The sequence below is a fragment of the Zosterops lateralis genome (genome assembly GCF_965231275.1).
Source record: "Zosterops lateralis genome assembly, chromosome: 14".
Taxonomy (NCBI): Eukaryota; Metazoa; Chordata; class Aves; order Passeriformes; family Zosteropidae; genus Zosterops; species Zosterops lateralis.
The window spans coordinates 10,359,375-10,386,533 of record NC_139774.1 but is presented as its reverse complement, the minus strand read 5'-3'; the positions used below and the strand labels follow the sequence as shown (position 1 = coordinate 10,386,533).

Here is a 27,159-nt window from a genome sequence, read left to right as displayed (position 1 = left end):
CCCTTTCTCACACAGCCCTTACATGTGAGAGATGTTAGTGATTTGATTATTCTGTAGTTAAGGTATCAGGTAGGGCTGGAGTCTGACTTATGAAAGAAACCCTAGGAGTTGTGTTTTATGGGGTGTAGGGTTTTTTTCTGAAGAGGTGTGAGGTGAGATGCCCTCAATGATCCAGCACTCAGCTGCCCAGGAGCTGCTCCAGAGGCTTGCCCTGTGTCTGTGCTTGGAGGAAGGGGCAGTCTGGTGGCTGCTGCTGGTCTGCACCAACCCCTGCCTTGGTTCACTCATGGTGTCTCCAGGTTGTTCCCCATTCCACAGCACTAGAGACATGTCCTCCCTGTGACAGGTGGGAGGGGCTCCATCATGCCAAGTTCAGATCCTGTCTGCCTGTGGACACAGCACAGGAGGCTGCCCTCCCGGGGGTGCCTGGGCTGGTCCTGGAGCAGAGGCAGTGCAGGCTGTTGGTATGCAGGGCTGGCAGCTCACTGGTGGGAGGGGAAGCCCACACAGCTTTTATTTTTGTTGCTTGTGTCACATGGATGCCACGACAGATGATGTTATCAGATTGGTCCCTCCAGGCTATTTCTGCATCGATCTCTGGGTGTGTGTGGCTGAGCCCCTCCCCACACCAAGGGTCCTGCAGGGCTCTGGGCTTCACTTGCCCTCCCCATGCAGGGGGGTTTGGTGGGTGCTTCTTACAGGCACCTCCAGCACCACAGGGCTGGTGGGGACTGGTCTGTCCTCAGAAGGACCCTTTCATCTCTGGAGATGTTTGGGGTTTTCTGGGGGGAGGAAGTGTGTGAAGATGACATTTTGTCAATTAAAAAGTCCTACCTGCTTTGAAGGCCTCCCAAATGTAGGTCATTTATCCCTTTGTACTGGTACATTTGTATTCATGGGCTTCTCTGAATAGCATTTTATTATTCAATTTTAAAAATTGAATTTGGGGCAAATATTATTTCAATTCTTGGGATGCTGTTGACTGTTCTAACACTCATGGTCCCATCCCACTCCTATTATTTGCCTCCTTATTCATGTGAGGAAAGTCAGCAAAGTTCAATTAGCAGGATCCAGGTTTTGCCCCAGCTTGGGCCCTCTTTATCATCTGACTCTGTGCTGTGCACTTACTGTGCCCAGCCACGTCTTGTGGAATGCTGCACGGAGATGTAGGCTGTAATTACTTCTATAGGCTGCAGGAAATATTTTTCCACTTAATCCCACAGCAGTACTGAGTCACCAGATTTCTGAGAGTAGTGATTATTCATGCCCAGGTTTGAGAATTGGCATTTCTTCATGCTCTCCTTTGTTTAGCTTTGTTTTTCCACCTATCATTTTTCTTTCCGCTTGGGAGTTTGTTCTTTCTTTTCTGTGGAGATCCTGGTGATTAAATACTGGGTGAGGTCACCCTGTGTGGGGATGCTGGAAGGGCTGTGGGGAGTCCTTTCTCCTCCCCACTGCATGTTTTTATTCCTCTGATGTGCTCCTGTTGCTCCTGGGTGTGGAGGTGTGCATAAAGCTCTGGGTCATGAATAGGCTCTTACACAGCTAAGGGGCTTTACTTGTATATTCAGGGAGGAAATTATTGCTCTAGTTCCACATGCCTTTGAGTTACAGATTTGGAGAGTGGATACAGTTTGGGTCCAAAGGTGTGAGGTTGGGAAGCTGAGAGATGAGAACTGCATCTTTCTGTGTGGATGCACAAGGTGTAAGTGATGGATGGCTTACAGCAGGGTAATTTAGGAGAGAAGCTTGCTGGCCTATGTGCTTGTTTTCCTGAGCAGGTTTCAACTTCTTTCTAAAGAAAGAATAGCACTTCATTGCTTTCAATGTAGGGTATACCACAAAATACCCTAATGTAGCTGTTGCAACATACTCATTCTATCCATATGTTTATATATATTAAAAAAAAATAAAATATATTTAATAAATATATATAAATATATTTCTCAAAGGCCTTTGTAGGACACATCCACAGTCTTTTTGAGTCTTTCCCTGTACTGAGACATGAGGGACATACTGGGGGTTTATTTTTAGCTCTTGTATTTGTTTGAATGTAAGTGAACCATGGCAAGTTCTTTTCTGTCAAGAAATTGAGTTTGTTGCATTTATTGATTTTTGTTGTTTAACACCAGTGTCCTCAATCTTGAGTCGGTTTTTAGGTGGCATTAGGAGGCTTCTGGCAATCTCACTGGTGGTTCTTCAATGGTGAGGGGTAGGGCCAGGCAGTCTTGTAGTCTCACACCAGGAGAATGTGCTGGATGTGTGGGGAGCAAAGTCCTGCAGAGCAAACTGTAACTGTCCTTTTGAAATTAATTTCAGGAGACATGTCTGAAAGTAAGGCCAAGAAGATTGAGATAAAAGACGTGGATGGGCAGACCCTGAGGAAGCTGATTGATTACATCTACACCGCCGAGATCGAGGTCACAGAGGAGAATGTGCAGGTAGGTCTGGTGCAGCAGCTCCTGTGGAGAACCAAGGGAAAAGCTTGAAACTCAAAGGCCCAGGTTCTTCAGGAGTGAGGGATGTCCCCAGGCTGCAGAAAGTAAAAGGTTGAGCTTGAAAAGAGCTGCTTCCAGTCTCTGTTTAGTCTTGAGGCACTTTAGTGCTTTCCCCACACTTAAGTCATGTTGCATTTAGCTTTTGTGTGGAGCTCTTACAACAAGAGCAGGCATTTGCCTTCCAAGAAGCTGTGCTGACTTGTGGGTCAGTCTGTCGAAGGTCAGAATAGACTCAAACAAGCAGTGAGTCAAATGTTTTAAGGCCATGGCAGATGAATGTGGCTGTTGGTTTTTAAATTCTTCTGGGTAGTCTGAGTTGTTTCACAGAGCTTTGAGTGGAATACATTGTTCAAATGAGGACATTCTTCCTTTTTTTTGTGTGTATGCTCTGTCTTGAATTTCTGAGAGGTAAATATTTGTTCAGAAGTGGAAGGAGTAATTAAAAGGCAGCCTTCAAATAAAGCAGGGTGCTCAGGATGAGAGTGTTTTGCAGTGTCACATGGCTGTGGCTGCTGGTAAAGCTCTTTGACTCTGCTTGTATTTATGGTAAGAAAAAGGCTCTGCACTTAGCCACTGATGTCTGGGAGGGATGCTGAGAGCTTGTGTGTGAATGTGCTTTTCAGTTGGTCTCTGTTCTTGTTTGCAAGTGGCAGTTTGAGCCTGTTGTCTTCCTTGCTTTGACTTGGACATTGCCAGAGGAGCAAGTCTATGTCAGTGATGCTGCAGAGAGTTCTGTTGACCTAATTAACATGGCAAAATTAGACTGGTTCTGCTTGAAATGATATTCTTGCTGTGAGCTCTTCTGCTCTGATCCCTCAGGCAGAGTGCAGGTTCTTGCTGACCTCTTGCTCTTCCCACAGGAGCTTGGACAAACCCCTGAGCTAGGGTCACTTTGCAGCCCAACCCTTTGCCATCCTTCATGACCTAAATCTGTGGGGGCCTTGTCTTGCCCCTTCTGCCCTCTGGTTTTACAACTGTTTGGTGTGCTTTCAGCCTGGCAGCTGTCACCCTGAGTGTGAAGCCTGGTTGCCCTGCAGTGAGGCTGGGAAGCCTCAGTGAGGAGACCTTCAAGGTGCCATTATGGCAACAGGGCTGAGACTCAAACCCAGCTTTGGGCAGCTTGGCCTGGCTGTCTGCTGTGTGACCCACATCAGGGTCTTCACTCACTGGGGGACTGGGATGGAGCTCCTTGCACCTCTGAGATCTCCTATTGCTGGAGGAGAAATGACATTTACACAAACAGGACTGAGGCTGGTCCCTGTTTCTGTGGGATATATGGAGGTTATATCCACATGCTCAGTGAGAGGTGTGCTCTGGGAGAGGTGTGCTTTCCTTACACCCTGCTGGGTGTTGGGTGTTCCAGAAGCTCCCACTTGGCACATGGGATGTGCAGAGCTCAGGATCCCACCTGCTGAGCCTGCCTTGGATGGGGCTTGGGCAGTGACCTCAGCTGCATTCTCAGGGGAGTGTTTTGATGCTCCAGTCGGATGTTAGCAGTGCTGTGAGAGCTGGAGCAGGCTGGAGAGGCAGCTCCATCCTGCTCAGAAGGTCTGTGAAAAGTCCAGGTGTTGCCTTTCCTGAGCAACTAGACAGGCTTCTTTTTCAGTAAAACATAACCAAAGCCTGCCTTCTGTGGCCTAGGGATTACAGGGAGCTAAAGCAGAACATTTTGGCTTTCATCTCTCAGACAGCAAGATAAAAAATTGTAAGTTTTGAATACTAAGTGTTTTTTTCTCAATCTACTAAAGCAGGTCCTTTTACTGCAGCATTTATTTCAATATCCACTCTGTGATTAACTCTTCAGGCTAGAGGTAAATTAATTCATAGGAGCTAAGAAATGAAGCTGATCTGCTGCAAGATTAACTGACTAGTTTAAATTTTATTATATGTTTAAAGTGTTCATGCTGAAAATGTTTTATGGAATTTATTATAATTGTGTTATGAAAGCAATAGAAAGAGAAATTTCCATCTTATCTCTGGGTGTTTTACTCTGAACAAAATGCCATAAACAGGTTAATATTCACCTCCAGCTACAAGAAGAAAAGGTTACAGAAGTGAATATTCTGTGATTTGTTGGAAAATTTCACGTGAAGTAAAGGCTAAAAACAACAAAAATTAAGCTCCTTGTAGTCTCTTGTCTGAATTAGCAGTGTCACTGTTAGGAAGAAGTGAGCAGGTTTGGTCCCTTGCATCACCCACCACATCCTCCTGCTGCACAGCTTTGGGTCATCCATCCATCCATCCATCTGGAAGGGCACCTCATCAGTGCCTGTCTGTTCTGTTCCAGGAATGTTTGTTTCTTTGCAGCCCTACTTGAGCACAGTGAGACTTTCTCTTTTCCCAGCAGGTTTTCTCCTGGGCTCTCCTATTTCCTTGTCATTTGTTCTGATTCTCTAGCTGGGCAATGGTATTTTTTTAAAGGAGTTCTTCAGACTTTCTCAGTAGCTGGAAGAAGCAATTTCTGGGTACAGGTGCCAGGTAATCTCACTGTAGAAATTATGAGAAGGAAAAAAAGTTGCTCAATGACACCAACTGAGCAGGTACAGCCAAGCTATCAAAACTTGTGAATAAATGAAAAGACAGTATCTTGTCAGTGAGAAAAATAAGATGAGAGCAGGATAAAAGTGAGAAAAAGATGAACATCAAAGGTCCCATGGAGTGCAGAATGAATGTTCCTAAGTGTGTTTGAATGCTGACCAGTGCTCAGCCCTTCACAAAAAGCCTTTTAACAACTTCTTTTGTTGTTTTTTTTTCCTAATAGAAACCTGTATATTTTTTTGCTTTTATAGGCCTGGTATGGGCTCAGGGGGTGGGACTCTTTTTCTAAGCAAGTATTTCTGTAGCTGATTGTGCAATGAGATGACACAGAGGCTTTTGTTTTGTTTTATATGTAAGGAAAGACCTGTACAAGAGGCCAAGCATGTACAGTCAATTCCAGTCATCATCTGTGTAGTGAGTTCCTGGGGGTGTTCATCCAATTCCTTCTCAAGATTATGTTCCAAATGTGAAGGCAAAGGGGATTTTCAGCTCATTTGGAGGGAATAGTATCTTCTAACCCTGCTGGGGTACGTGGGTGAGAATTACTCCAACCAATGCAATCCTGCTTTATCTGTTGGAACTTCATTCTTAGAGTGGGATTTCAAGCCAGTATAGGTACAGCAGTAGGAGGGCTCAGATGGATGATAGAGAAGTTTTACCTGTGAGCATGTATTTGGGATTAAGCCTCCCACTTGTTTGGAAGGCATGGAGCAGAGACAGAATTTCTGTCTTTATTGCAGTCATGTTGTAGTTTCAGGAAAATCCATCCTGGGATTTCTGCACCTGCTGCCTTCTGTTGTTCCTCCTCTGTTGCATCCCACATTAAGGCTGGTTGTAAGTTTTGATATGCATTATATAAAGACCTCATTCATTTGAAGGTGGAGCTTGATCATTTGTTTAGAAGGAAGTTTGTGTCATGCAGTTTCTGTAAAAGGAAGGAAAACTAAAATGAGTGTTTCGGGGAACTTCACAGATGCTCAGGTTCCTGGGTTGATCTCAATGGAAATCATAAACACACATCAGAGCACAGGGCCTGCTACTCTCTACATGTGTGGGGTAGCTAGTGCTTTTAACATATCAATTAACTGAATTTTTCAATTAGGGCTTGATTTTGCAGCTGAAGTGGTTACGTTGTTGCCTCCTTTCCAACTTTTATGTCAAACCTACCAGCTCAGTGATGGAGAAACTCTTCATCGTGTCCTTGAGCAGAGCTGAATGAAGAGATTTGGGAGCAGGCCTCTGTCCTAGGCAGTGCTGGGAAAACACCTGGACCTCTGGCTCTAGACAGTGAATACAGTCCCTCCTTAGAGTGTCCCAACCAGCCTTTCCTATGGCACTTCATTACTGGCAAGCAGCCTGAGAATTGCCCTCCCAATTAAGAAAGTCATTATCACTCAGGTTATAATGATTCCCTGGAAAAAGTCCTGTTTAAGCTGATTTCACAATTAAGTTGTTAGGAATGATGTGCCATGGACCACGTGTGTGAGGTGTCCTTGTGTACTGCCACAGTTTGAGATATCGCTCATACACAGGGAACAAAATCTGAAATCAGCTGTCTGGAGGAAGTAGATATTGAACCTGTCAGCTTTGCAGGCATAGTAATTGTCATAAAAATATCTCAGGAAAAGAGGAAAAAAAGCTTTGCTAGGGGCTGCAATATTTCTGTTTCAAAAGTGCTTCTGCATCTCAGCTTTCCCTGTGCACTTAGGAGTTCACATCAAGGAAAGAGAGTTCTCTGGCAAGTGCAGTTTTGATGATAAAGGGTTTATAAATGGGTCAGTCCATCTCTCTTTCCCCTGTTCAGTCCAAAAGCTGCAGCTGTAATAGGTGCAAGCCCAGGGTGAGGCAGAGCACCTTTCAGCAATAAATTAGGGCTGTGTTCCACCCTGGAGCCAAAGAAAGCTCTTTGCTGTGCATCTCCCTGGGCCATTGTAGGGTTGACTCCTCTGGGTTGGGGACCCTTCCTTAAACCTATAGAAAGTCTTTTAAATTGGCTTGGCCTAATAGAAAGCTGAGGAGAAACCTGTGGATGTGGCACCAGAGCACTGTGTTGTGCCTCATGCATGTCTTCACTTTTTTATTTCACTGTTTAACCAAGGGATGGTGTATCTGAAGTTGGAGAAGATAGCTCAGGAGGGAAGTTGCCAGTTACTCCCCCATTTTCCCTCTCACCTCTACATGCTCTGTCCATCTCCTGCCCCTGACAAGGTTTTTTGACTCCCTGATGCTGTCACACCTTCCTCTACCTGGGCTGTGTCACCTCAGGAGGAACATTTAAGTGGAAGTACTGTTGTTCAGCCCATGTGCTGCCTGGGAGCAGCTGGGGTGTAATAAAGCCTAATTGCCACCCTTGTACTCAAAAGCCACATTAGGCTAATGTAGTTCTGTCTCCACTGTTTGTGCTGTTTGGAGCAGCTTGTTTAAAACTGTATTTTACCTGCCTTTCAAACACAAAATCCATTTGTTTCTCTGGGCAGGTGCCTGGGAGCTGTCTCCCTGTTTGGGCAGATGTGCAGTCCCAGCTGTGGCCCTGGATGTGCAGCTGAGGCTTACAGCCAGTACTTTTATTTGCCTTCCAATTTGACCAAATTGTCAAAGCTGCTTATAAGCTTTAATACACCCCCTGCCTAGGGGAAATACTCGTTTCCCAGTTTTGCAGAGCAGGAATGATGTAAGTTAACTTTTGGCCAAGGTTACCTGTAAGGCTCTGTCACAGTAGGGAATTAACCCCAGCCTCTGCAGTCCAGCATTAATGAATGAACCTTATATGTACAGCACTTTTGGCTGAAAGATGTTTCTCGTTTAGAGACATCAAAGGTCTATGGAAGTAATTGCACAGGCAATGTTGTGTAAAACTTGAAATTCGTGTGAAGTCTGCAGAGCACAGCTGGTGAATTATATGTTATATGTGTGTATATATTTCTGACACACACCCCATAGATGAGGTTCTGGACATAAACTGAGCAAAGCAGTCAGTCTCAGTAGTAATAGCAGATGATTTTGACATAGTTTCAAGAAATGAGTGGGTTTTGATCTGGAGGCAGATCTGGTAGAGAAGCCAGCTCTCACTATATCCTTCACGGCTGTTGGAGTTCAAATATTAAGAGCCAAATCCAGAGCCATGTGAGTAACTTGCCTGGATATTAATGGAGTTGCAGTTTGGTCCTGCTGCATGTTTAGGCAGGGCATTTCCTCTTGTTATTTCTAAAGGAAACAGACTTTGTTCTCACGGAAATCCTTTGCTTGCTTTTCGCCTTCCCTGGTAAAAACAAGATGAGTGTTGAGACATTCAGCTGGGAAATAAGAAAGAGAAAATCCCCCCATCTCTTGATAGGCTTTTTATATCCTATTTCTGAGAAGTGCTGTGTGATAATGCCTCTTTCCTGAAGGCTGAAGTGGTGTAAGGCTCGGTCTGCACTACCTCTCAAGCCAGCACAGGCCATAACAGCAGCACTGGTTTGTCCAGGTGCGTGTTGTGATGGTAGTGAGTTCCTTTTGCTCTGGAGGCAATATCCCAGACACCAGAGGTAAGCAGCCCACCTAGACTGGCAGGCATGCATCCTGGATGGATGGGGGTGCACAGAGGAGGCTCTGGTCTATGGCCAGAAGAGATGGTTTGCATGGAGTCTGACTTGGCTACCCAAAGCCCTTAGGTAGCTCAGGTGTTCAGAAATGGTTCAGCTAGAAAGAAAGTGGTTCACAGCTAGGTTTCACAATCCTAGAGCATTGCTATCTTGACTTAATCAAAGCCACAAACTAATCTGCTCCTGTCATCAAGAGGCTTGGGCTAAAACAGGCTCCTGGGTTAATTGACTTCTCTTGTTATTGTTGCCTGTTGAGGTGGCTCTTGGCAGCAGTCAACCACTGTACAGCTGGGCTGGACTGGAACACAGCAACTGCTTAGAAAGACCTGGAGCAGGCTGTGAGTGTCCTGCCCTGGTGTGGAATGGGACTGTGGTGGCAGGGACTGGGAGAGAACATCTCTATCCCTTTGCTGCCACCAGGATCCGGGGAGGTGAATGCTGTTAACCTATTTGTTTTGTTTAACAGCTGCTTATTTTTTTTGGAGTTGGCAATAATTTTCCGGAAATGTGTGCTCAGATGGTGAGCACAGATGCCCAGTTAGAAGGACATGTGTGAGGCAGCCAGAGATACAAAAGAGCTGGAATAAGACATGTCTGCAGTTGCTCTTGGACGTAAGAAAGGAAGTAGCTGATGTCACAGGCTGTAATGTCCTGATGGACTTTGTTTTCTAGTTCCTGTCCTTCTCACTGGCCTTAAAGGTGTTTTATTCCAGCAGATATCACATTCATCATCCGTTTCTGTCTCCTTTTTCTGTGCTTAGTTTTGGAGGTGCAAAGCAGTACCTCATTTTCAGATGCAGCCATGATCCACAAGTGTCCCCAGCATTTTGTGTGAGTGTAAATGAGAGCTGGTGATTTGAATAGTTTGACCTGTCTTTCCCAACAGTCTTGCTGTCACCAAAACCTGCTTGAGCTCCTGGGAACCCCCTCTCTTACATGACTGTTTGGGCACCTCTCTCACAAGCCAATAAGGTTTTGTTGGAAGTGACAAAGTCCGGGGTTTTGAGGACTGCTGGACTGCTATGGGCTTTGAATCTGATGGCAATGCTTATAAATAATATAAAGCCCTTTGAGGAAAAAAAATAAATCTGTGTGCAGGACCTACCTGCAGCAAAGCCAGAAATTGAAATTCAGGAGCATCTGTGATTGCTTCTACCTTGTCCTCACTTTGCCTTGAGGTCTTCTGGGGAGAAGCTGTGAGAAGAGTTCCACTTATAGCCCAGAGTAGGATAACCATTTTCATGTCTCAAAGCATGAGCAGGAATCCTCTGCATGTGGGTAGAGCTGAAACTTGAACCTTCCTTGTCATAACCCTTCAGGGATGTGTCCCTGTCGGAAAGGGAATTGCCTCCAATTTGTGCAAACTGTGAATCCCTCCTCATTGCTTGCTTTCATCCCCCTCTTGTGCCTTTGCAGGTTTTGTTGCCAGCTGCCAGCTTATTGCAACTGATGGATGTTAGGAAAAACTGCTGTGACTTCCTGCAGTCCCAGCTGCACCCCACTAACTGCCTGGGCATCCGCGCCTTCGCCGACGTTCACGCCTGCACCGAGCTGCTGCAGCAGGCCAACGCCTACGCAGGTGAGGGGAGGGGGTCTGGGGCTGGGTGTGGGGCTGGCCTGCCTCCAGCTACAGCAGCATGTCTTGCTTGGTGTCTTCAGACTTCTGGGATTAGAACAGGAAGGGAAGGAACCCAAGGACAAGAAGAAAGGAACCCAACCTTTATTGGGTTCTTGGCTTCTTCTCTCTGTGATGCCGCAAGTTGCGAAATGCGGTTTGCTCGCACCTTAGGAGGTAAAAAGCCTGATCCTCTGATCTCAGCCCACAGAACAGTTCCTGAGTGTGATCCTGGCAAGCTCTCAGTGTGCCTGTGCATCAGCTCAGTGTTGGTGTGCTGGTGTCCTCCCCATGGACCCTGCCCTGGGAGAGCAGTAGGCACTGCTGGGCATTTCTGTTGTAGGAGTAAATGGCACTGGGCAAAATTAAATCCTTGGAGCACTCAGCTAAAATTTCCATGCAGTCTGAGGCTCTGATCTGTGCAGCAATGGCCCCTTACCCCAAGGCAGGATACTTCCTTGGGAGTGAATGTGTTTGGTTGCAATAAGTAGGTGCAGGCAATGGCTTTCAGCATTTCTCCTCTACATTGTAAATGTAAAGCTTTTTCAGCCAGCCCCAAGCTCTGAATTCCCCAGCACTTTCCAGTCTCCTCCGGCAGAGTTGCCCTTGACCTTTGCTGGGAGAAGCTGATAGTTTTCTCCCAGCTGGTTTTTCTGTTTTCTGATAATTTGTATGGGGACACATACACCTGCTGTCTCCCAGAGCACCTGCTCTGTCCTGCAATTTTTTCCTTATTAACAGTTTTGCCCTTAATTGGACCATAAATAGGGTCAGTGGAATAAAAATTTATCCACTGAGTCCACCCCTATTCTCCTGCAAATAAAACTAAAACCTTTTCAGCTGCTTTGGCTGTATTATCCCCTGGAGAAAAAGGTACTCTGGAAGGAATGGTTAATTGTATAAAAGCTTGCTTGTAATATCTCATTATCCTTGTTTCCAGGCCCTGTTTAATCTTTAACCCAACAAGCAGTGCATTCACTCTATATTTATTTGGTTGTTTGGCAATTAGAAGGTCTGCTTTGTTGTTTTATTGGCTTTCATAAGTCCCAGTTAGTACAGCAGCCCATGTAATGTTAATGGAACTCCATTAATAAAAATGCCATTAAAATTCTTTTCACTATGTTGTTTATGTAACAGCCTTAAACCAAGACAGAAGTCCCCAAGCTCAAGAGTCCATGCATGCATGAGCTCAGTTACTTGAGAAATGCTGAGTTCTGGCCAATGGATAACTTTAGTAGGTGAAGGAGCCTTTTTCATGTGGGCACCACCAGTTCCTTTATTAAAATCAGTAAATATTCTTCCTTGCTTCCAACTAATAACAAGAGATCACATACCCTTCTGCTGCCAGATGCAAGTCCAGAATGAATGAATATGAGATTTTGCCCAGAAGTCAGAGTGCATCCAGCTTATTGTGTGGGGAGTGTTTCCTGTCTCTTAAGTATTTAAGGCCAAAAGAGTTCATTAGATCATATATATATATTTCCAGCATAACAGAGTATTAAACTTTATCCACATGCTGCTATTTTTAATCAGAGCTTTTGGCTTAGCTGTGGGATTTTGGTTCTTAGTCGAGCAAGGAGGGTCTGTGCCTGGGGAGTTCTGCAGCAACAGCTTTGGTGAGGGGCTGTTCAGGGGCTCCAAAAACCTCCTCTCTGGAAGTTATGCCAGCTCGTGTCCCTGTGGTGCTGCTTTTTGTCAGGCAAAGCACTGCAGATGTGAAAACTCAAGGCAGATCTTGCTGCAGAGAGAGCTCTTTGGATACAGGAGTCTGAGCTTCTCAAAGAATTAGAACTTGAAAGAAGCTGCTTCAGATAACGTGTCTGAGATTCATGTTTCTGTAATTCAGCCAAAGATAAATGGGACTTAGCAAATGACAGGTGAGATTAAATTGGCAGTATATGTAAGAAATTCTTGCAAAACTAAAATTGCTGCAACTGGCTAATGACATATTTGACCTAGAAATTATTTTTTAGGAAGTGATTATTTTGTGTGCCTTTTGGCAAGATATAAAGCTTGACAGATTTGATGATATTCAGTCATAATTCTTCCAGTTTGGGGTTATATTAAGTGATGTGCTTTTTGTTTTAAAGCAGCTCTCAGAGTTATAGTATGGAGGGATCTGGAGGCAAAAAAGGGAGTTTGTACAATTGTAGGCTTAAGTGGAAAGTGGAGAACTGCTGGGAAGGTGAGTGCTGAGGTGGCCAGGTTATTTACTCCTTTGGATATTGGCCCTTGTCTCAGTTGCCACTTCCAACTGTATTTGCCACTGGAATATTCTCAGTGGCTTTTCAGAAAGTTTAGTGTCCTTTATTAAAGTATTTCATGGGGCTGCTGCTGCTTGAAATAACATCAGGTTCCTTTATCCTGTTCTGAGGCTGGTTTCTGTCTGTGTTCCACTCTCAGCTGCTGTGGGTCTGCCTTGGGTGCTCAGAGCTGTGCCTAGAGCTGTTCTCTGAATGCTGTGGTCCTTCCACTGACTGAAAACATGGATTTCATTATAATTTTCTGTTCCCCCTTTTCATTTGTTGAACAGAGCAGCACTTCCCTGAGGTGATGCTAGGAGAAGAATTTCTTAGCCTTAGTCTGGACCAGGTTTGCAGTTTAATATCAAGTGACAAGCTCACAGTCTCCTCTGAAGAAAAGGTACAGTAAATTGTATAGCAAGAGTGAATGTAAGAATGCTGGATTGTTTCTAGATCTTACACCAGGAACTGCTATCATGATATGCTCCTTAGGGGCCATTCTCCAACAGAGATCATGTGGAAAGGAAGATTAAAATAATGTGAATCCTAAAAACACATAAAAATGACCTTCACTCGGTTGTTCTTTGCAGGAAGTTATGACTCTCAGATCCATATCATGCTAAAAGCCCTGGGGCTCAGAACCAACTACTTTCCCTCTCTGGAAAGCTAGGAAACTCCAATCTACTGTTGTAAAGCATTTAATACCTGCTGTAAAACCTCAAAAAAAAAAAGTGAATTTCATTAGGCTGGAGAGGAATATTGGCTTCTGTAGCATGCTGGATAGAACAACAAAAGGAAGCCTGGAACCAAAAGGAAGGAAGGAAATATTTTTCTAGTATCTTCAATGTTTTTAATAAAAAAGGGGAAAAAGGCAGTGGTTGATGTTGTTTTTCTGATTGAAACATTCTGTACATGTTGTGTAGTCCGGAGTCCTGGGGAGGAGGGTGACCAGTGTTTATGGAGCTTGGTAAGCTCCAGCCCCATTCTCTGGTCTGAGCTGCTTGTATGACCTGCTGCAGCTCCTGGGGACAGGCATGTGCCTCCAGTCCTTCAGCCTATCTCCAAATTGTCACTGTGGGGAGGTTGTTAAGTCACAAAATAATTAAGGTTGGAAAAGATGTTTAAGATCATTGAGTCCAATCACTAACCCAGCACTGCCAGGTCCACCACTAAACCATGTTCCTAAATGTAAATAGTCACTTGTGAGAGGCTGCAGGAGAGCTTGAGAATTCTGTGGTTTGTAGCTTCAGTGCCCTTGTTGGATGCCTGTGTTTGGGTGGGCTGAAGCTGGACCTCAGTGTGGTGTTGCTGCTGGCTGGGCTGCACATCCTCATGTGTGCCCTCCTCCTGCTCAGCCCCTCTGGGCTGCAGACATGCAGGTGCTTGAGCCCAGAGGGGCTGTAAAACCCCCCAGAAGTCCTAGTCCACAAGAGGTGTGGACACAAGGATGCTCCCTGCTGGTCCTGAGCCAGCAAACTGGCAGCTCCGGGTGCGTTTCTGCAGGCGTGGGGCTGGTGGGGGCTGTGGGGTACCACTGGGGCAGGGCCAGGAAGGGAAGCAGCAAATGGCACAAACTCCCAGCAGAATCACTCTGCCTGAGCCAAGCAAGCCTGCAAAGGGAAGTGCAAGTTTAGTAACCAATTTTTTCCAGTCCTGTGCAGCATTGTTCAAAAGCTTTTATTGGCTTTGCGCCCAGGGGAATCAAAATGCTCCTTCCCTCATCTGAGCTTTACACAATCAAACCCAGTATTTCTTTAGCTGACTGTAAAAGAACTTGTAAAAGGAAAGATTGTTGAGAATGCAAGGCAGTGGAAGGAAATGTAAGCATAAGCTGTACATTCAAAACAAAAGATCTGAATAACAGGAGAGAGGCAGAAAATGGGAATGGAACATAAACATGAAATGTGCTGGAGTTCAAAGAAGTGCTGGAAATTGAGGACAGACTCATAGGCTGCTGTTTCATGTTAACTTCATTACAGACAAGCCATTTTCCTCACTTTTATTCTTCCTATCTGCTAATGTTTGAGATATATATTATAAAATAAATTATATAAAAGTATGGATGTGTGTATACCAGTCTATACATACACATACCAATCTGTGTGCATGCATGTGCAAAATACTTCAGAAATCTGGCAGCTTAATTGTCACAGCCAGATTTCACAAGGAGTTTTCCTGCTCCTCTTCCTGCTATGTCTCATACATGCACTGTAGCCTGTGAGCCAGAGCCCTGCCATCCCTGGATCACTGGGAAGTGTTAGAGACAAGTCCTGCCAGCATCAGGGAGAGAGAAGTGCCCTTGGAATGCCTCAGGGATTTGTGTGTTCTCCCGTTCCTCTGCCACCCAGCAACTAATACCAATTGGCCTAATAAAATATGGCCTTATCTTCACCAAATTTGGCTTATTTATACCCCTAGGCCATCTGGATGACAAAAATTCTCTTCTAGCAGAGAAATATATTTTAACTGTAAAGTGGTGAAAGCATTTCCTCATCACCCAAGGATTCTTCTCCTTTCTCTTCTGTCCTCCTTGTTGTACCAGCCTCTGCAGTTACGCAGGCCTTTTCAGAATAGGGCAGAGATTTGTTGCCCCTCCTTGCTCTTTCTGCTATAGCTGAGTGCAGTACCTGGAAGACAGTTTTATTAATGTTTTCTGTACCTGACCTAATTGGCTCTTTTTACTGTTTGCAAGCTAAAAAATATATAAAAATAATAATTATTTGTTATTTACTAAAGACGTGTGAAGTGGGGAGACTTGAGAATGGTCTGCTGCCAATGCAGAACAGTGGCTAAAGAAATTATTTAAGGATTGAAATTTTTGGATTGGGGATTCTACACAGAGTCTGGTAATTGATTCATTGTCTCATGCTGCTGACATGCAGCAGAAGCTGATGCAAGGTTTGGCCCTCACTCTAGGGAGTCTCTAACAAATGGATTTTTGGCAGAAGACACTGGGAAAACATCTGGGCTTGCTCTTTCCATAGGCAGTATGCAGAGAGGGGATATTCCAGACTTTTACCCTTCTGCTCCATAGAGTGGGAAATTTACTTCTCCCAAGCTCAGGACTGTTCCTGCAGCCAGGCAGGTGCCAGCTGCTACCTCAGCCCATGCCTCAGCTCTGCACCAGGCTGTGTGGGGAACTGCTCTGTCCATCCCACCCTGGCAGCAGGTCCTGCATGGCTGGGGAGTCTTGGGGGAGCGGCAGCAGCTGCTCGGGGTCTGCAGCGGGCACGGCAGGACTGGAAACAGATGTGGCCTTTAAATAGAGATATTGCTGGCTTGGATTAAAGCCTTTTTCCCACTTCTCTGAAATTAGGAATCAGAGCCAACGGATGGTGCCAGAATCTGACTTTTTTTTTTTTTTTTTTTTTAAGTTATTTTTAGAGTAGGCACAGCAGGGAAGCATCAGTGCTTGCCTAACTCTGGAGTGGACGCCAGCACCAAGGAAGCAGCTTATTCCTAGTGCACATTTGCCTTACCTTCCTTTAGATTTGTTCACTGTCCTCCTGACCTGTAGCTGGGTATGTCCAGCCCTGTGACCTGTTCTGCAGCTCAGCCTTTGTGCAGAAGAGGTTAATGAAAAGCCTGTTTGTCGGCTAAACATTTGCTTTATCCTCCTTCCACGTTCATTTGCAATTAAAAAAATCTCACAACAACCCAGTTTCTACTTTAAAGGCCTCATAGCCGAAGTTAAAATGTTTGTTTGCCTATTCATTTTAATTTTAAAATACTTAAAGGCTCTGCAATAGTTATTCTCCTCAGCATTTGCTGTGGTTTGATTACACTGCTCCCTGTTGTGTTGCTTAAATCCTCATTGCTGTGTCCTGAATTCCAAACAGTTCAGCAGGAACTTTGTTGGCACAGGAAATGAGGCTAGTGCTTTACTGCATTTTAAAAGTATATAGTTTAGCCTAAGAGGAAGAAACCCCTTTCTGCTCTGCATCTCCTTCGTGGCAGGATGTGTCTGCCAAGGCCTCCTGCAAATGCATTTATCAGCGACAATTGGGGACTGAGAGATGGTGCCCTCGTTTTTGGTTGATTTTGTCAAATTAGTGACCTTGGACCAAACAAAATGGTTTCTTGGGGAGTGATGGGAGGGGTGGAAAGAAAGAAATAATTATCTGTGCAAATTGGCCTGACCATTTGGTGACCCCAGAAGGAAGCTGAAACCAAGGGTGCTTGCCTGGCATGCTGGAGGGAAGGGCCAGGGATGCTTTTGGGGGAAACATGGGACAGAAGGGGTCTCTGCTCAGCCCCCCTGAGTAATTGGGCAGTGAGAGAGCTTGGGGAGTGTGGCCTGTAGATGAGAGTTATGCATCAGAATTTAATTCTCTCTCTGTGGGGAAACTCCACTGCAGTGGAGTGCAGATCCTACTGTGCAGCATCTGAGACTGCATCAGCCCCTCTTCCTGCCTTGCTGGGTGTTTCAGGAAGCCTTTCCCACTCCCGGTGACATTTTTAGGCCTTTCTTTTGCAAGTGAGGCTCCCAGTTACATAAGCACATGCATATTCATAGGGGACCCACATCGCTCCTGCGCCTGTGCGCGCCAGGGCTCTGCCCATGGGGCTCTTTGTGAGCACCTGGTCACGGGCTCCAGCTCTGGATGCTTATCTCAACCAGCTGGATCTGGAAGTAAAACAAGGTTTTGGTTCAGACCAGAAGCCCAGCGTGCCCTTGTTCTCCAGCTGGAGTATCCAAGTATTTTTAGCAGTGAAATGCATGCAGTGCAGAGGCTCCATGGCTGCAGGCAGGGCTTGCCCTGTGTGTGCGGAGAGCTTGTCCTCAAGACTTCTTGGTTTCTGGGGCTGATGGAACTGGTGTAGTGATTAAATATGAGCATAGTGACTTTACTGTGTGGCCAGTAAAGGAGGGAGATCTCAGTTATCAGGAGTAATTGTTGTGGCTGATTTCATGAATAATGTCCAGTGCAAATGTCAGCAGGCTCATTAAGTTTCCTGGCTGCCTTCCAGTGCTAATGTCCAAGAGTTATATGATTGTTCTGGACATGCACTTGGCTCTGGGAGTGATACAACACATCTAGATGTGAAGTTGCTTGTTAACATGCGTGGTCAGCTCTGCTCTTTACTACAGTACTGCTTGTGCTCTGTGCAGTCACAGCTTTTTCATGTTTGATAGAGATCTTGCACCCCCTTCCTCCCATGCTCTAAAATCACCATGCTTCTGATTTTGGGTGGGTGACCCTGCAAGGAAGTTCTCTCTTCCCCATTTAATTGTACTTTATCTGTGTAGGTCTTTGAAGCAGTTATCTCTTGGATAAATTATGAGAAGGAATCTCGCCTAGAGCACATGGCTAAGCTGATGGAGCATGTTCGCCTGCCCCTTTTGCCCAGAGATTACCTGGTACAGGTTAGTCTGCAAAGAAGTCATTAATACTTACACTTAAGCTGCTGGTTTCTCCTTAATCAATGGCTTGGCTGTTTGTGTCTGAGATGGGTAATTTGGTTTGTTGCTGAGTCTGTAAACAGAAGAATAAAAGCAAAAACTGAGTGGACTCTGAAATCAGTGTGTGCTTCAGAAACCTTCTTGTAAATGGGACCAGTGCTGAGAGCAGAGCTGCTGTCCCCCAAGGGGAAACATTGATAAGTTATTATCTTGTGATTTTTCACCCTGAAAATACCAAAGCGGTGTTGTTACAACCTTGTGCAGCTTTTTTTTCTCTCATGCACAGGCAAAACATCATAATGGAAACATATACTGTGTGATAATTTTGGTTTAAGATGTGTACTGTGCATACATGTGTGTCTGTGTGGCTGGCAGGAGAGGCACCCACTGACTCAGTCTGACTTGGAGATTGTTCTTCATAAATTAATTCCTGGGCTCTGGGCCTAGATAGTAAGCTGAGAATTCCCAAAGAAGGAGCTGGCATATGGGCTCTTTGTCTTCTATGCTTTTATCGTATGTCTAAAAAAAAATCAATACAATTGGTATAAAATTGGTATTCACAAGATGAACCCATCCTGGCTTTGGTTTTCTTTCATCTGTATCTTCTGGTGGAATGAAAGATACTGCCTCTTCTAAAATTTGTGACTCAGATAAAAGAAATCATTTACTTTGTATCCAGACTCCTGGTGAATTCTCCTCTGCTGCATCAAGTGTTTGGCAGGTGATAAATTCTTGTGAGTGATCTTGGAAAAAAGTGAGAAGCTTGGATGTTACTGCATTTCTTCTTTAGGAAGATCTGGAAGTCTGTGTTTGTCTTCTACATTATTTTTTAAAAAATGTTAGTACGTTGGAAGGGAAATTCCAGGTTACATGTTCTTTTCCCAAAGTTCTATGTGACCTGTGCAAATGTGTAAGTGATCCTTGTTGTGTGTGCATGTTCTCAGACAGTCGAAGAAGAAGCTTTGATCAAGAATAACAACACCTGTAAAGACTTCCTTATTGAAGCCATGAAATATCATTTGCTTCCTCTGGATCAAAGGCAATTAATAAAGAATCCCAGGACAAAGCCAAGGACTCCTGTTAGCTTGCCAAAGGTAAGCTAACTTGTCACTTCATGCCACCTCACCCCCGTTCCTGATGGCATTTCCAGTCTTTGACAGGAGCTGGAGAATTTGCTGTGTTACTTTTTACTGACTCAGTGGTTGTTCTCAGAAGTGTTTTACTCCCTCTTCTGGCATTGCCTGTGCCCAGCAAGGAAACATAATTAAGTTGGATAAACTTAGATAAACCCTTAGGGGAAGGAGTATCTCTGCTCTTGAAACGTTTTGTCAGCCACAAGTGGTTTGGTGGCTGGCTGAGCTGTGGAGTGGCTGCTGGAGGGCTGGCTGAGGTTGCTGCTCCTGGTAAGAGTGTCATGGAATCCTGCTGAGGAGGGTCACAGTAGGTGTCTCTTCATTTCCTGTATCCATAATCAGAAACCAGGAAAGCAGGAAACAACAGCACCCAGCCCCGTGGGCAGGAAGTCTGACACGAATTTCAATGGACTCAAAGCAGCAACTGAATAAATAATCCTTGCTACTACTCCCCACGTTTATCCCGCAGGCGTGGATGCTCTGGCCACCACTTTGTTAGTGAAGAAAAAACAACTACAGGAACTTTTCCCTGGGCCCCAGAGATAAACACATTTTGGCACATTGTCTCTCAGCAGACTACCACTGAAGTTGCTAGTAAGCATTTGGAGATTCCAAGACATCAAAACCAGAGTGTGTTATTTTTCCAAGCACAAACAATAATGAGATTGCTTTGTGGGATGTAGGAGATCTGTGTTTCTGATATTTGGATACTGGACTGTCCACTGAGAAATCATGGTTTTGCAGCATGTGGCAGCGTGTGTCAGGGTCATTTCAGCCTGCTGTTGCAGAGATGAAGTTGGTAGAACACAGCTTTGGGGTATCATGAAGGGCTTGAAATGGCCCTTGTTAAAGGACTAAAGTAGTTAAGGATAAAAAGAACAGCAAATCAGTGAGTTCAGAAGTTCTCAACATCTTCTATAGCATGACCTATGAATACAAACCCAAATCTTCTACAGGTCTCTCTCCCTTCTTTTGTACTGTGAGGAAAGGGAAGGAGGTGATGATCTTTGAGCAATCCTGTTACTGAGAAACTTTCATCTGGCCTGTTGGTCTTGCTGATGAGGGATTATTGTCTGCTGTGAAATCCCTTAATTCTGTAATCGTGTGAAGCCCTGCAGCTTGCCATGGGAGACTGTTACACAACTAGTAGTCAGGCTGTTAATTTAGACTCGATTTGGTTTCTAATATCATGTTCTCATCTTGTAGATCAAACAGGCCACTATTTACATGCTCCTCAAATTCTTTAAATTGCTGTCTAGCTCTCTACTTTTAAAGCAACCCTGCTTGGAGTTAAGTTTATCATCCAAGTGACAATCTTATCCCCTCCACTACTCCCAGTTGCCTTGCAGAGGCTAAAGTCAGTTTTCCAACTGCTCTTTATCTATATTTGAAGCCCCTTTATCTTGTTTCTAGCTCCTTGGCCTTGTAAAAATTAGATTGTCTTGCGTGATGTTTGTCCCACTGATTTGCTGTGATAAAGGGAGCAAATCCTCACTCTTGATGGCTGTGGAGGGTTGAATGAAATGTGTGTGGAACAAAGTGCAAGTCCAGCTGCTTGCCAGTGCAGGTGTTTTGGGGGCTGGCTGCCTGTGCAGGTGTTGGTTGGCAGTGCCCAGCTGGGGCTCAGAGCCATGGGCACTCTCGAGTGCAGAGCTGCAGGCTCCTGGCACCGGTGTCCATGGGGAGTTTGTCTTCTGGCAGCAGGCAGGGCGGATTTGGGAAGGACCATACTGCATGCTGCCCAGGTCTTGTGGTCTTCTCACTTTGCCACCAGTGTCCACCCCTTGTTGTTACTGGTATTGCAGTCTGGGACTGGATGAACCTGAGCCTGACCCAGCAGAGTGGATCTTACACTGCTGAGGTTGCCCTTGACCACCTTGACATAGCTCTTCCCCATCTCTAAGGAACTCAGGGTTTAATTCCTGCATTTGCTTCAATACCTGTGGCAGCCAAAAGCCTTAATGAAGCTGACAAATCACATCCTTCAGCAGCCCAGACCCCCTGGGTGGTGACAGTTCTGGTGATTTCCCTGAGTGTCGCCTTCCCTGCAGGTGGCACCGCAGCTGTCACGTTTTATTTGCTAAGTGGCATTGATTATTTTTAGCACCACCATAGAGGTAATGACTAAACAGTGGGCCACCAGTGGAAATTATGCTGGAATCTTCTTCACTTAAAAATACTTGTACAGTGAGTCTTGGGTATGCCGTGGTGCCAAAAGGTTTTGTATTTCAAGGAGAAATTGGGCAAGTTGCCCACCTTGGACACAGTGAGGAAGAGTAAATGGGGTGGCCCTATTTAGTATGCATTAAATTGAAGAGAAATTTTTCCCCCTTGAAACATAATTGCCTGAAATAAGTGTCCCTGCAGAGGCTTCTAGCTGGCTTTCAGCACATGTTTTTGGCAGCTGCTTTTGATCAGGTTGTGGTGATGGTTTCTCTGCAGAGAGCAGCTGCCCAGGGTCATGTCTGAGGTTTTCTAGCTCTTCTCTTCCCTCTGCAGGTGATGATTGTGGTGGGTGGGCAAGCACCCAAAGCCATTCGCAGCGTGGAGTGCTATGATTTTGAGGAGGAGCGGTGGGATCAGGTTGCTGAGCTTCCCTCACGGAGATGCAGAGCAGGTAAAGGGAACTTTGCTGCAACCTTCTTTGTTTCCCTAATGCAGCTCTTCAGCACTGGATGGATGTCCTTAGTCCTCCCTTTAGCTTCCTCTGTGCCCCTGGCCTCAAGCAGCTCTTTCTTTTTGCCATTCCTTCCTCTTCTTTCCCTACAGACCTCTTTCCCTTCTTGTCCAGGTGGGTGTCCTGCTCTCTAGTGGGGTTGCTCCTGCCTGTCAGCCCTCCATAGCCACTGTCTCCCCTTCATCCTCTCTCTGTCCTGGCTGTTCCTCCATCAGTGTTTCCCCCTCCTCCTCCTCCCCTGTTGCTGTCTTGGCAGCCCACAGGGGTCTAGTTTTTCTTGCTGGTTTCCTAGTGAAAATCAAAGAAGCTGAGTCAATCCCTCTTGGTGCGGAGGAGTGGGTGATGGAGAGCAGATCTTTAAGTTGGGAGTGTTCCTCTGAAAACATCTGACAGGGTTGCGAATGTGGCTCACCATTTGGTGTTCCCTCTGGCTCACAGAATTACTCATTCAGGTGTGAACTCCATCTGTGCCTTACACTGCCACGTTTCCATGTGCATTTCACTTCCCATATGACACGTACCTTTCATCGTGCTTGACTGCAACGCCGTCAACCCGCAGAAAACGCCGAAGCCTTTGCCTTGTGCCCTGCCTTTCCCACCCCGGTGGGCGAGCATGATCTAGACAGAATCCTACTCTCCTCCCAAGGTGTTTGCTGCAAAAGACCCCCTCTCCTCTTTCCCCAGGCGTGGTGTTCATGGCTGGCAATGTCTATGCCGTGGGGGGCTTTAATGGGTCTCTGCGGGTGCGCACGGTGGACGTGTACGACGGCGCCAAGGACCAGTGGACGTCCATCGCCAGCATGCAGGAGCGGCGCAGCACGCTGGGCGCTGCCGTGCTCAACGACCTCCTCTACGCCGTGGGCGGCTTCGATGGCAGCACGGGTAGGTGACAGTGACAGGGCAACAAAACAGGCAGTGCCTGATCCCTAAAAAGTGATTTCAGAGGCCCCGCAGGGGTTGTAGAGCTTCGGAGTGGTTCCTTGTCGCAATAGGACATGAAATAAAGGTGCTTGACTCCAGGGGTGATGGAGTGACAGTTTTCTCAGCTGCTGGAGAAGTGGCATTGACATACTGGTCCCAGCCTGAAAGGCAAGGGATTAGGAAGTGGGATTGCAGGAGCATGGTGGGAATTATGGGCTTGGGAGGAGGTGGAAGGCAGTAGAAGTCAGAAGGTTTTATTTACAATTCATTCAGCCTTTTTATAACATGCTGTGCTAAAAGGCGCATTATTGGTCCATAGGACTGACACCTCTCCCATTGGCTCAGTAACAGAAATAGCAAACAACACCTGTTGTTATGGGAAAGGAATATTGTTTACGCAAGGTTGTTTTGGGAAAAAAAGAAAACCGTTGAAAAGTTTCCCTTGGGAAGAGCTAGCAATTCTCAGGCTCAGAAAATATCAGATCCACAGTTCCTGTGCTATTCCTCTGTGGTTCTGTAGAGAAAGAGCCAGGAATGGGGTTTGGTGTGTAACTACTCATGTGCATGTTCTGACCTGTCAGTAATTGCAGAGAATCTCACCCTTATTATTTTCTTTAGTGATACAGTTCTTTCAGCCTCGTTCTCTGTATGATTATGCTTTTTCTGGGCTGAAAAGGGATTTTTTCCCTGTTTCACTTAAATTTTTCATGGCAACATGAATAAAATACGAGCAAGGAATCTTACAGGGTATGTGTGTCTGGGATTTATCTTGGCATAGCTGCGTGTTTAGATTCACACTTCTGCCTCTGCTGAAAAGCTCTGCCACTTGGTTACGCCCTCAACTAACTATTGCAGCAGGGTCTGGAGGAATTTTTAAACCTTTGCACGGACGTTTTGTAATGCTTGAAAGGATGCGGGGCTTTGGAGCTTGGAATTTGGACTCTGTTCACCTTGGTGTCCTCAGCACATTGGAGAGGCAGCAGTCCCAGGGCAGGGGTGATGGGGTAACAGTTTTCCCAGCCACTGAAGAAGTGGCATTGACATGCTGGTCCCAGCCTGAAAGGCAAGGGATTAAGAAGTGGGATTGCAGGAGTGTGGTGGGAATTACGGGCTTGGGAGGAGGTGGAAGGCAGATGAAAGTGCAACACCAATCTTTTTTTCTTCTCTTTTTTTTTAATTAGAAAACCTGTGTATCCCCTTTTTAACTAGGTCTGGCATCAGTTGAGGCCTATAGCTACAAAACCAATGAGTGGTTTTTTGTGGCTCCCATGAACACAAGAAGAAGCAGTGTTGGAGTTGGAGTTGTGGAGGGTAAGAAAATCGGCAGCCATTTCCATCAAGCAAATGTTACTGTGCCAAACAGAAGCCTGAATGGTTAAGTGCAGTAAGAGGGAACAGCAAGAACTGTTCCCTAGACCAGTTGGGAAAGATTGATTTTATATGACATAATTGCTGCAACTTTTTCCATTCTCCTCTTTATCTTGGTGAAAAATCATGTGTAGCTTTCCAAGAGCCTCAAACCTGTATCACACCAGCCCTTGCCTCCTGCAATTAGGTGTGTGCAGGTTTCTTTGAATCCAAATTCTTCCTGGGCTGCTTTTGGCTGGTGAAAGGCAGCGCTGCTGTGCAGAGGATGCTGCTGCTGCCGACAGACGCTGCGTGGATGGAATACCCATCACAGAAAATCTGCTCAGCCAGAGAAGCAGGAACAGCGTTTGTCCCACAGCCCCAAGCTGGTGGTTTGGCAGGAATACTAAAACCTGTGTTTACTGACATCAGGCAGAGCTCTGCTCTGGTTCCTCAATGAGCAGGGGCTGACGACAGCAAAGGGCAGTGCTGCGGCAGCTCGGAGCCAGGTGGGAGGCCTGGCAGGATGGTGGCAGCTGTGGCACCTCGTGCCAGCACCAAATTGGAGGGAGCTGGAACTGAGCAGCTTGGTTTGGACTCAGGAAGTTTAAGTAGGAACGATTTTTTCCTTTACAAAATCTATTCTGAAGCAAGTGAAAGGCTTTATCTGAACTTTACTTTCCAGTTAGTGCAGTGCAGAGCAGCTTTGGCACAAGCCTTATTATAAAGCTTTACAAGGCTTTGGTTTGACCTGTTTGAGTGGGAAGAACATGGAATATGTTAATATACAGGAAATGTGTTTATGTGAGAAGAAGAAGGGAGATAAAGTCAGAATAAATAGTGGTCATTAACTTAAATTTGCATATTTAGAAGCACCTTCTTCAAAATTGGCCCATGCTTGGGAAGTGCTGGGCTGCTATCAATCACTGGAATTTATTCAAGTGGCTTGAATGCAGAAAAAGTATTAAATATGGACCCGAGAGATGCATTTCTATGGACAGATTTTCTACTGGAGACTTATGAAATCCTTTTCCTTTGCTTTGTTTGAAAGCACAAATAAGTGTTGCATACGTTGGAGTCCATGATAAAAATAATGAGCTGGTCATACTGGTGTAGGGAAGAAGCTGCAGCCTGCAGTCAATGCACAGGGTTCATCTGAATGTGACAAAAATTGATCAGATGATCTGAAATATACTGTAAATACCTAATAATCTATGCCAGCTGGGGAAATTATCTTGTCTTGCTTGCACTCTTGCCTGATTAATTGACAAATACCAGGCAGGACCAACAGCACAAATAAGGGTTTGAAATGTTCCTAAAGACAGGAAGATGCAGAAGGAGGCCATGAGTGGGCCTGAGGGAGAAAGAAAAGAGCCAGTCTGTTCTTGGAGCCTTGCAAACATCCAAAAACAGGAGGATGCAAAAGCCTAAGGCTGAAGATAACTGCTGGTGAGAGTCTTGTGCATGCAAAGAATTGCACGGCTCATTCATGGCTCATTCTGCTGTCATGGATTGAGAATTGATATTATTTCTGGGCTTTGTACAAAAATTTGGATTAGAATTTTTCTACATATTTGTCAAGCTTTTTAAATTGTTGTTTATTGTAGCATCTAGGAGACCTAGACTTGAACCAGAATGCCATGTGCTGGCTGCTTTAGTAAGAAGAATCCTTCTCTGCTCAGAGAATTAACTGCCTAAATGCAAAACAAGCTGATAGATGATACAGGGAGACAAGGGGAAAGGATCAGTTGGGCCTGGGAACAGAGGACACAGTAGAGCATCAGCTTTGTTTCATGTATGATACAGTCCCATGATTGTGCTGCTCTGGTCTCAGTGTGTGTTTATCAGCTTTCAGTGGGTTGAGGTAGGGAGGGCTGGATACCCCAGGAGACCCTCACAACACAGGTATATATACAGGTGTGTCCTGTGCTGTCATCTCTGGGCACCAGTGACTAGCTGGCCTCAGCTCTGCTTGCAGCATCTCTGGGTTTAGATTTGGCCCAAGTTCTACAAAATCAGGTCTGGGTTTCTTTGCAGATATTACATTATTAGAAGAGGCTATTTTGTGTTTATTGCTGATGTGATGCTGTAATTAATGGGCAGTGACACCCTTTGACAGCACACCTGAACGGGGGGAACCCTCCCTCAACAGAACACCCTCTATCCCTCCTCTCCTGGGCCAACAAATAATTTGGAAAACCCTGTGGGCTGTGACATCTGATCAAGCTGTTGTGTCGTATCCTCGTGTTGCTGACAGTTTAACAGCTCTACAGTCACTCCTGTCTGTGAGCCCACCCCAGATCCCTTTGCCAGGCTTATCCCCAGACACCCGGGCAGGTTTAGGTGTGTCCCCTGGAGCTGCCCTCAGGCAGGATGTGTCCCCGTGGGCTGGGCTGTGGCTGTAAGGTGAGCCGTGGCTGTGTGTGCTGCAGGGAATGATGACTGTGTGTGTTGCAGGGAATGATGGCTGTGTGTGCTGCAGGGAATGATGGCTGTGTAGGTTGCAGGGAATGATGGCTGTGTAGGTTGCAGGGAATGATGGCTGTGTGTGTTGCAGGGAATGATGGCTGTGTAGGTTGCAGGGAATGATGGCTGTGTGTGTTGCAGGGAATGATGGCTGTGTGTGTTGCAGGGAACGATGGCTGTGTGTGTTGCAGGGAATGATGACTGTGTGTGTTGCAGGGAATGATGGCTGTGTGTGTTGCAGGGAATGATGGCTGTGTGTGTTGCAGGGAATGATGGCTGTGTGTGTTGCAGGGAATGATGGCTGTGTGTGTTGCAGGGAAGCTGTACGCCGTGGGGGGCTATGATGGAGCCTCGAGGCAGTGCCTGAGCACGGTGGAGCAGTACAACCCCGCCACCAATGAATGGACCTACGTGGCCGACATGAGCACGCGGCGCAGCGGGGCAGGTACTGCTGGGGATGGCACCTTCTCTGCTCACAGACAGGATGGAAAAGTGGGATTTGGCATTGCTGGGCTTGCAAGTGCAACCTCTTATACCCTCTTTTACCCCCCACATCCCCGCTTCCTGTGAGGGGTAAAAATGTAATGGCGTTGGGAGCTCTCAGCAGGTCTCCTGGCTTTTATAAAATCTGCCAAATTGAGATTGATTTCTGGATTAATGAAATAATGTTCAGTGTCTCTAAGTAGCCCTGCTAACAGATGCATCTCACTTGTAAGCAAAGAGATCTCTTTCC

General features: G+C 45.8%; 1 protein-coding gene across 3 annotated transcripts in view; it reads left to right on the top strand.

Annotated features, from left to right (window-relative positions):
* Window positions 1–27,159, top strand: part of KLHL3 (kelch like family member 3) — a 49,257-nt gene that overhangs the window by 13,757 nt on the left and 8,341 nt on the right. For all 3 annotated transcript variants that reach the window (XM_083871550.1, XM_083871551.1, XM_083871552.1), the window contains exons 4-12: window positions 2,320–2,441; window positions 10,037–10,199; window positions 12,769–12,878; window positions 17,730–17,846; window positions 18,827–18,976; window positions 21,515–21,632; window positions 22,377–22,574; window positions 23,823–23,924; window positions 26,743–26,871. In XM_083871550.1, the coding sequence (XP_083727676.1) occupies window positions 2,320–2,441; window positions 10,037–10,199; window positions 12,769–12,878; window positions 17,730–17,846; window positions 18,827–18,976; window positions 21,515–21,632; window positions 22,377–22,574; window positions 23,823–23,924; window positions 26,743–26,871 (1,209 nt within the window). The remainder of the gene's footprint in view (window positions 1–2,319; window positions 2,442–10,036; window positions 10,200–12,768; window positions 12,879–17,729; window positions 17,847–18,826; window positions 18,977–21,514; window positions 21,633–22,376; window positions 22,575–23,822; window positions 23,925–26,742; window positions 26,872–27,159) is intronic.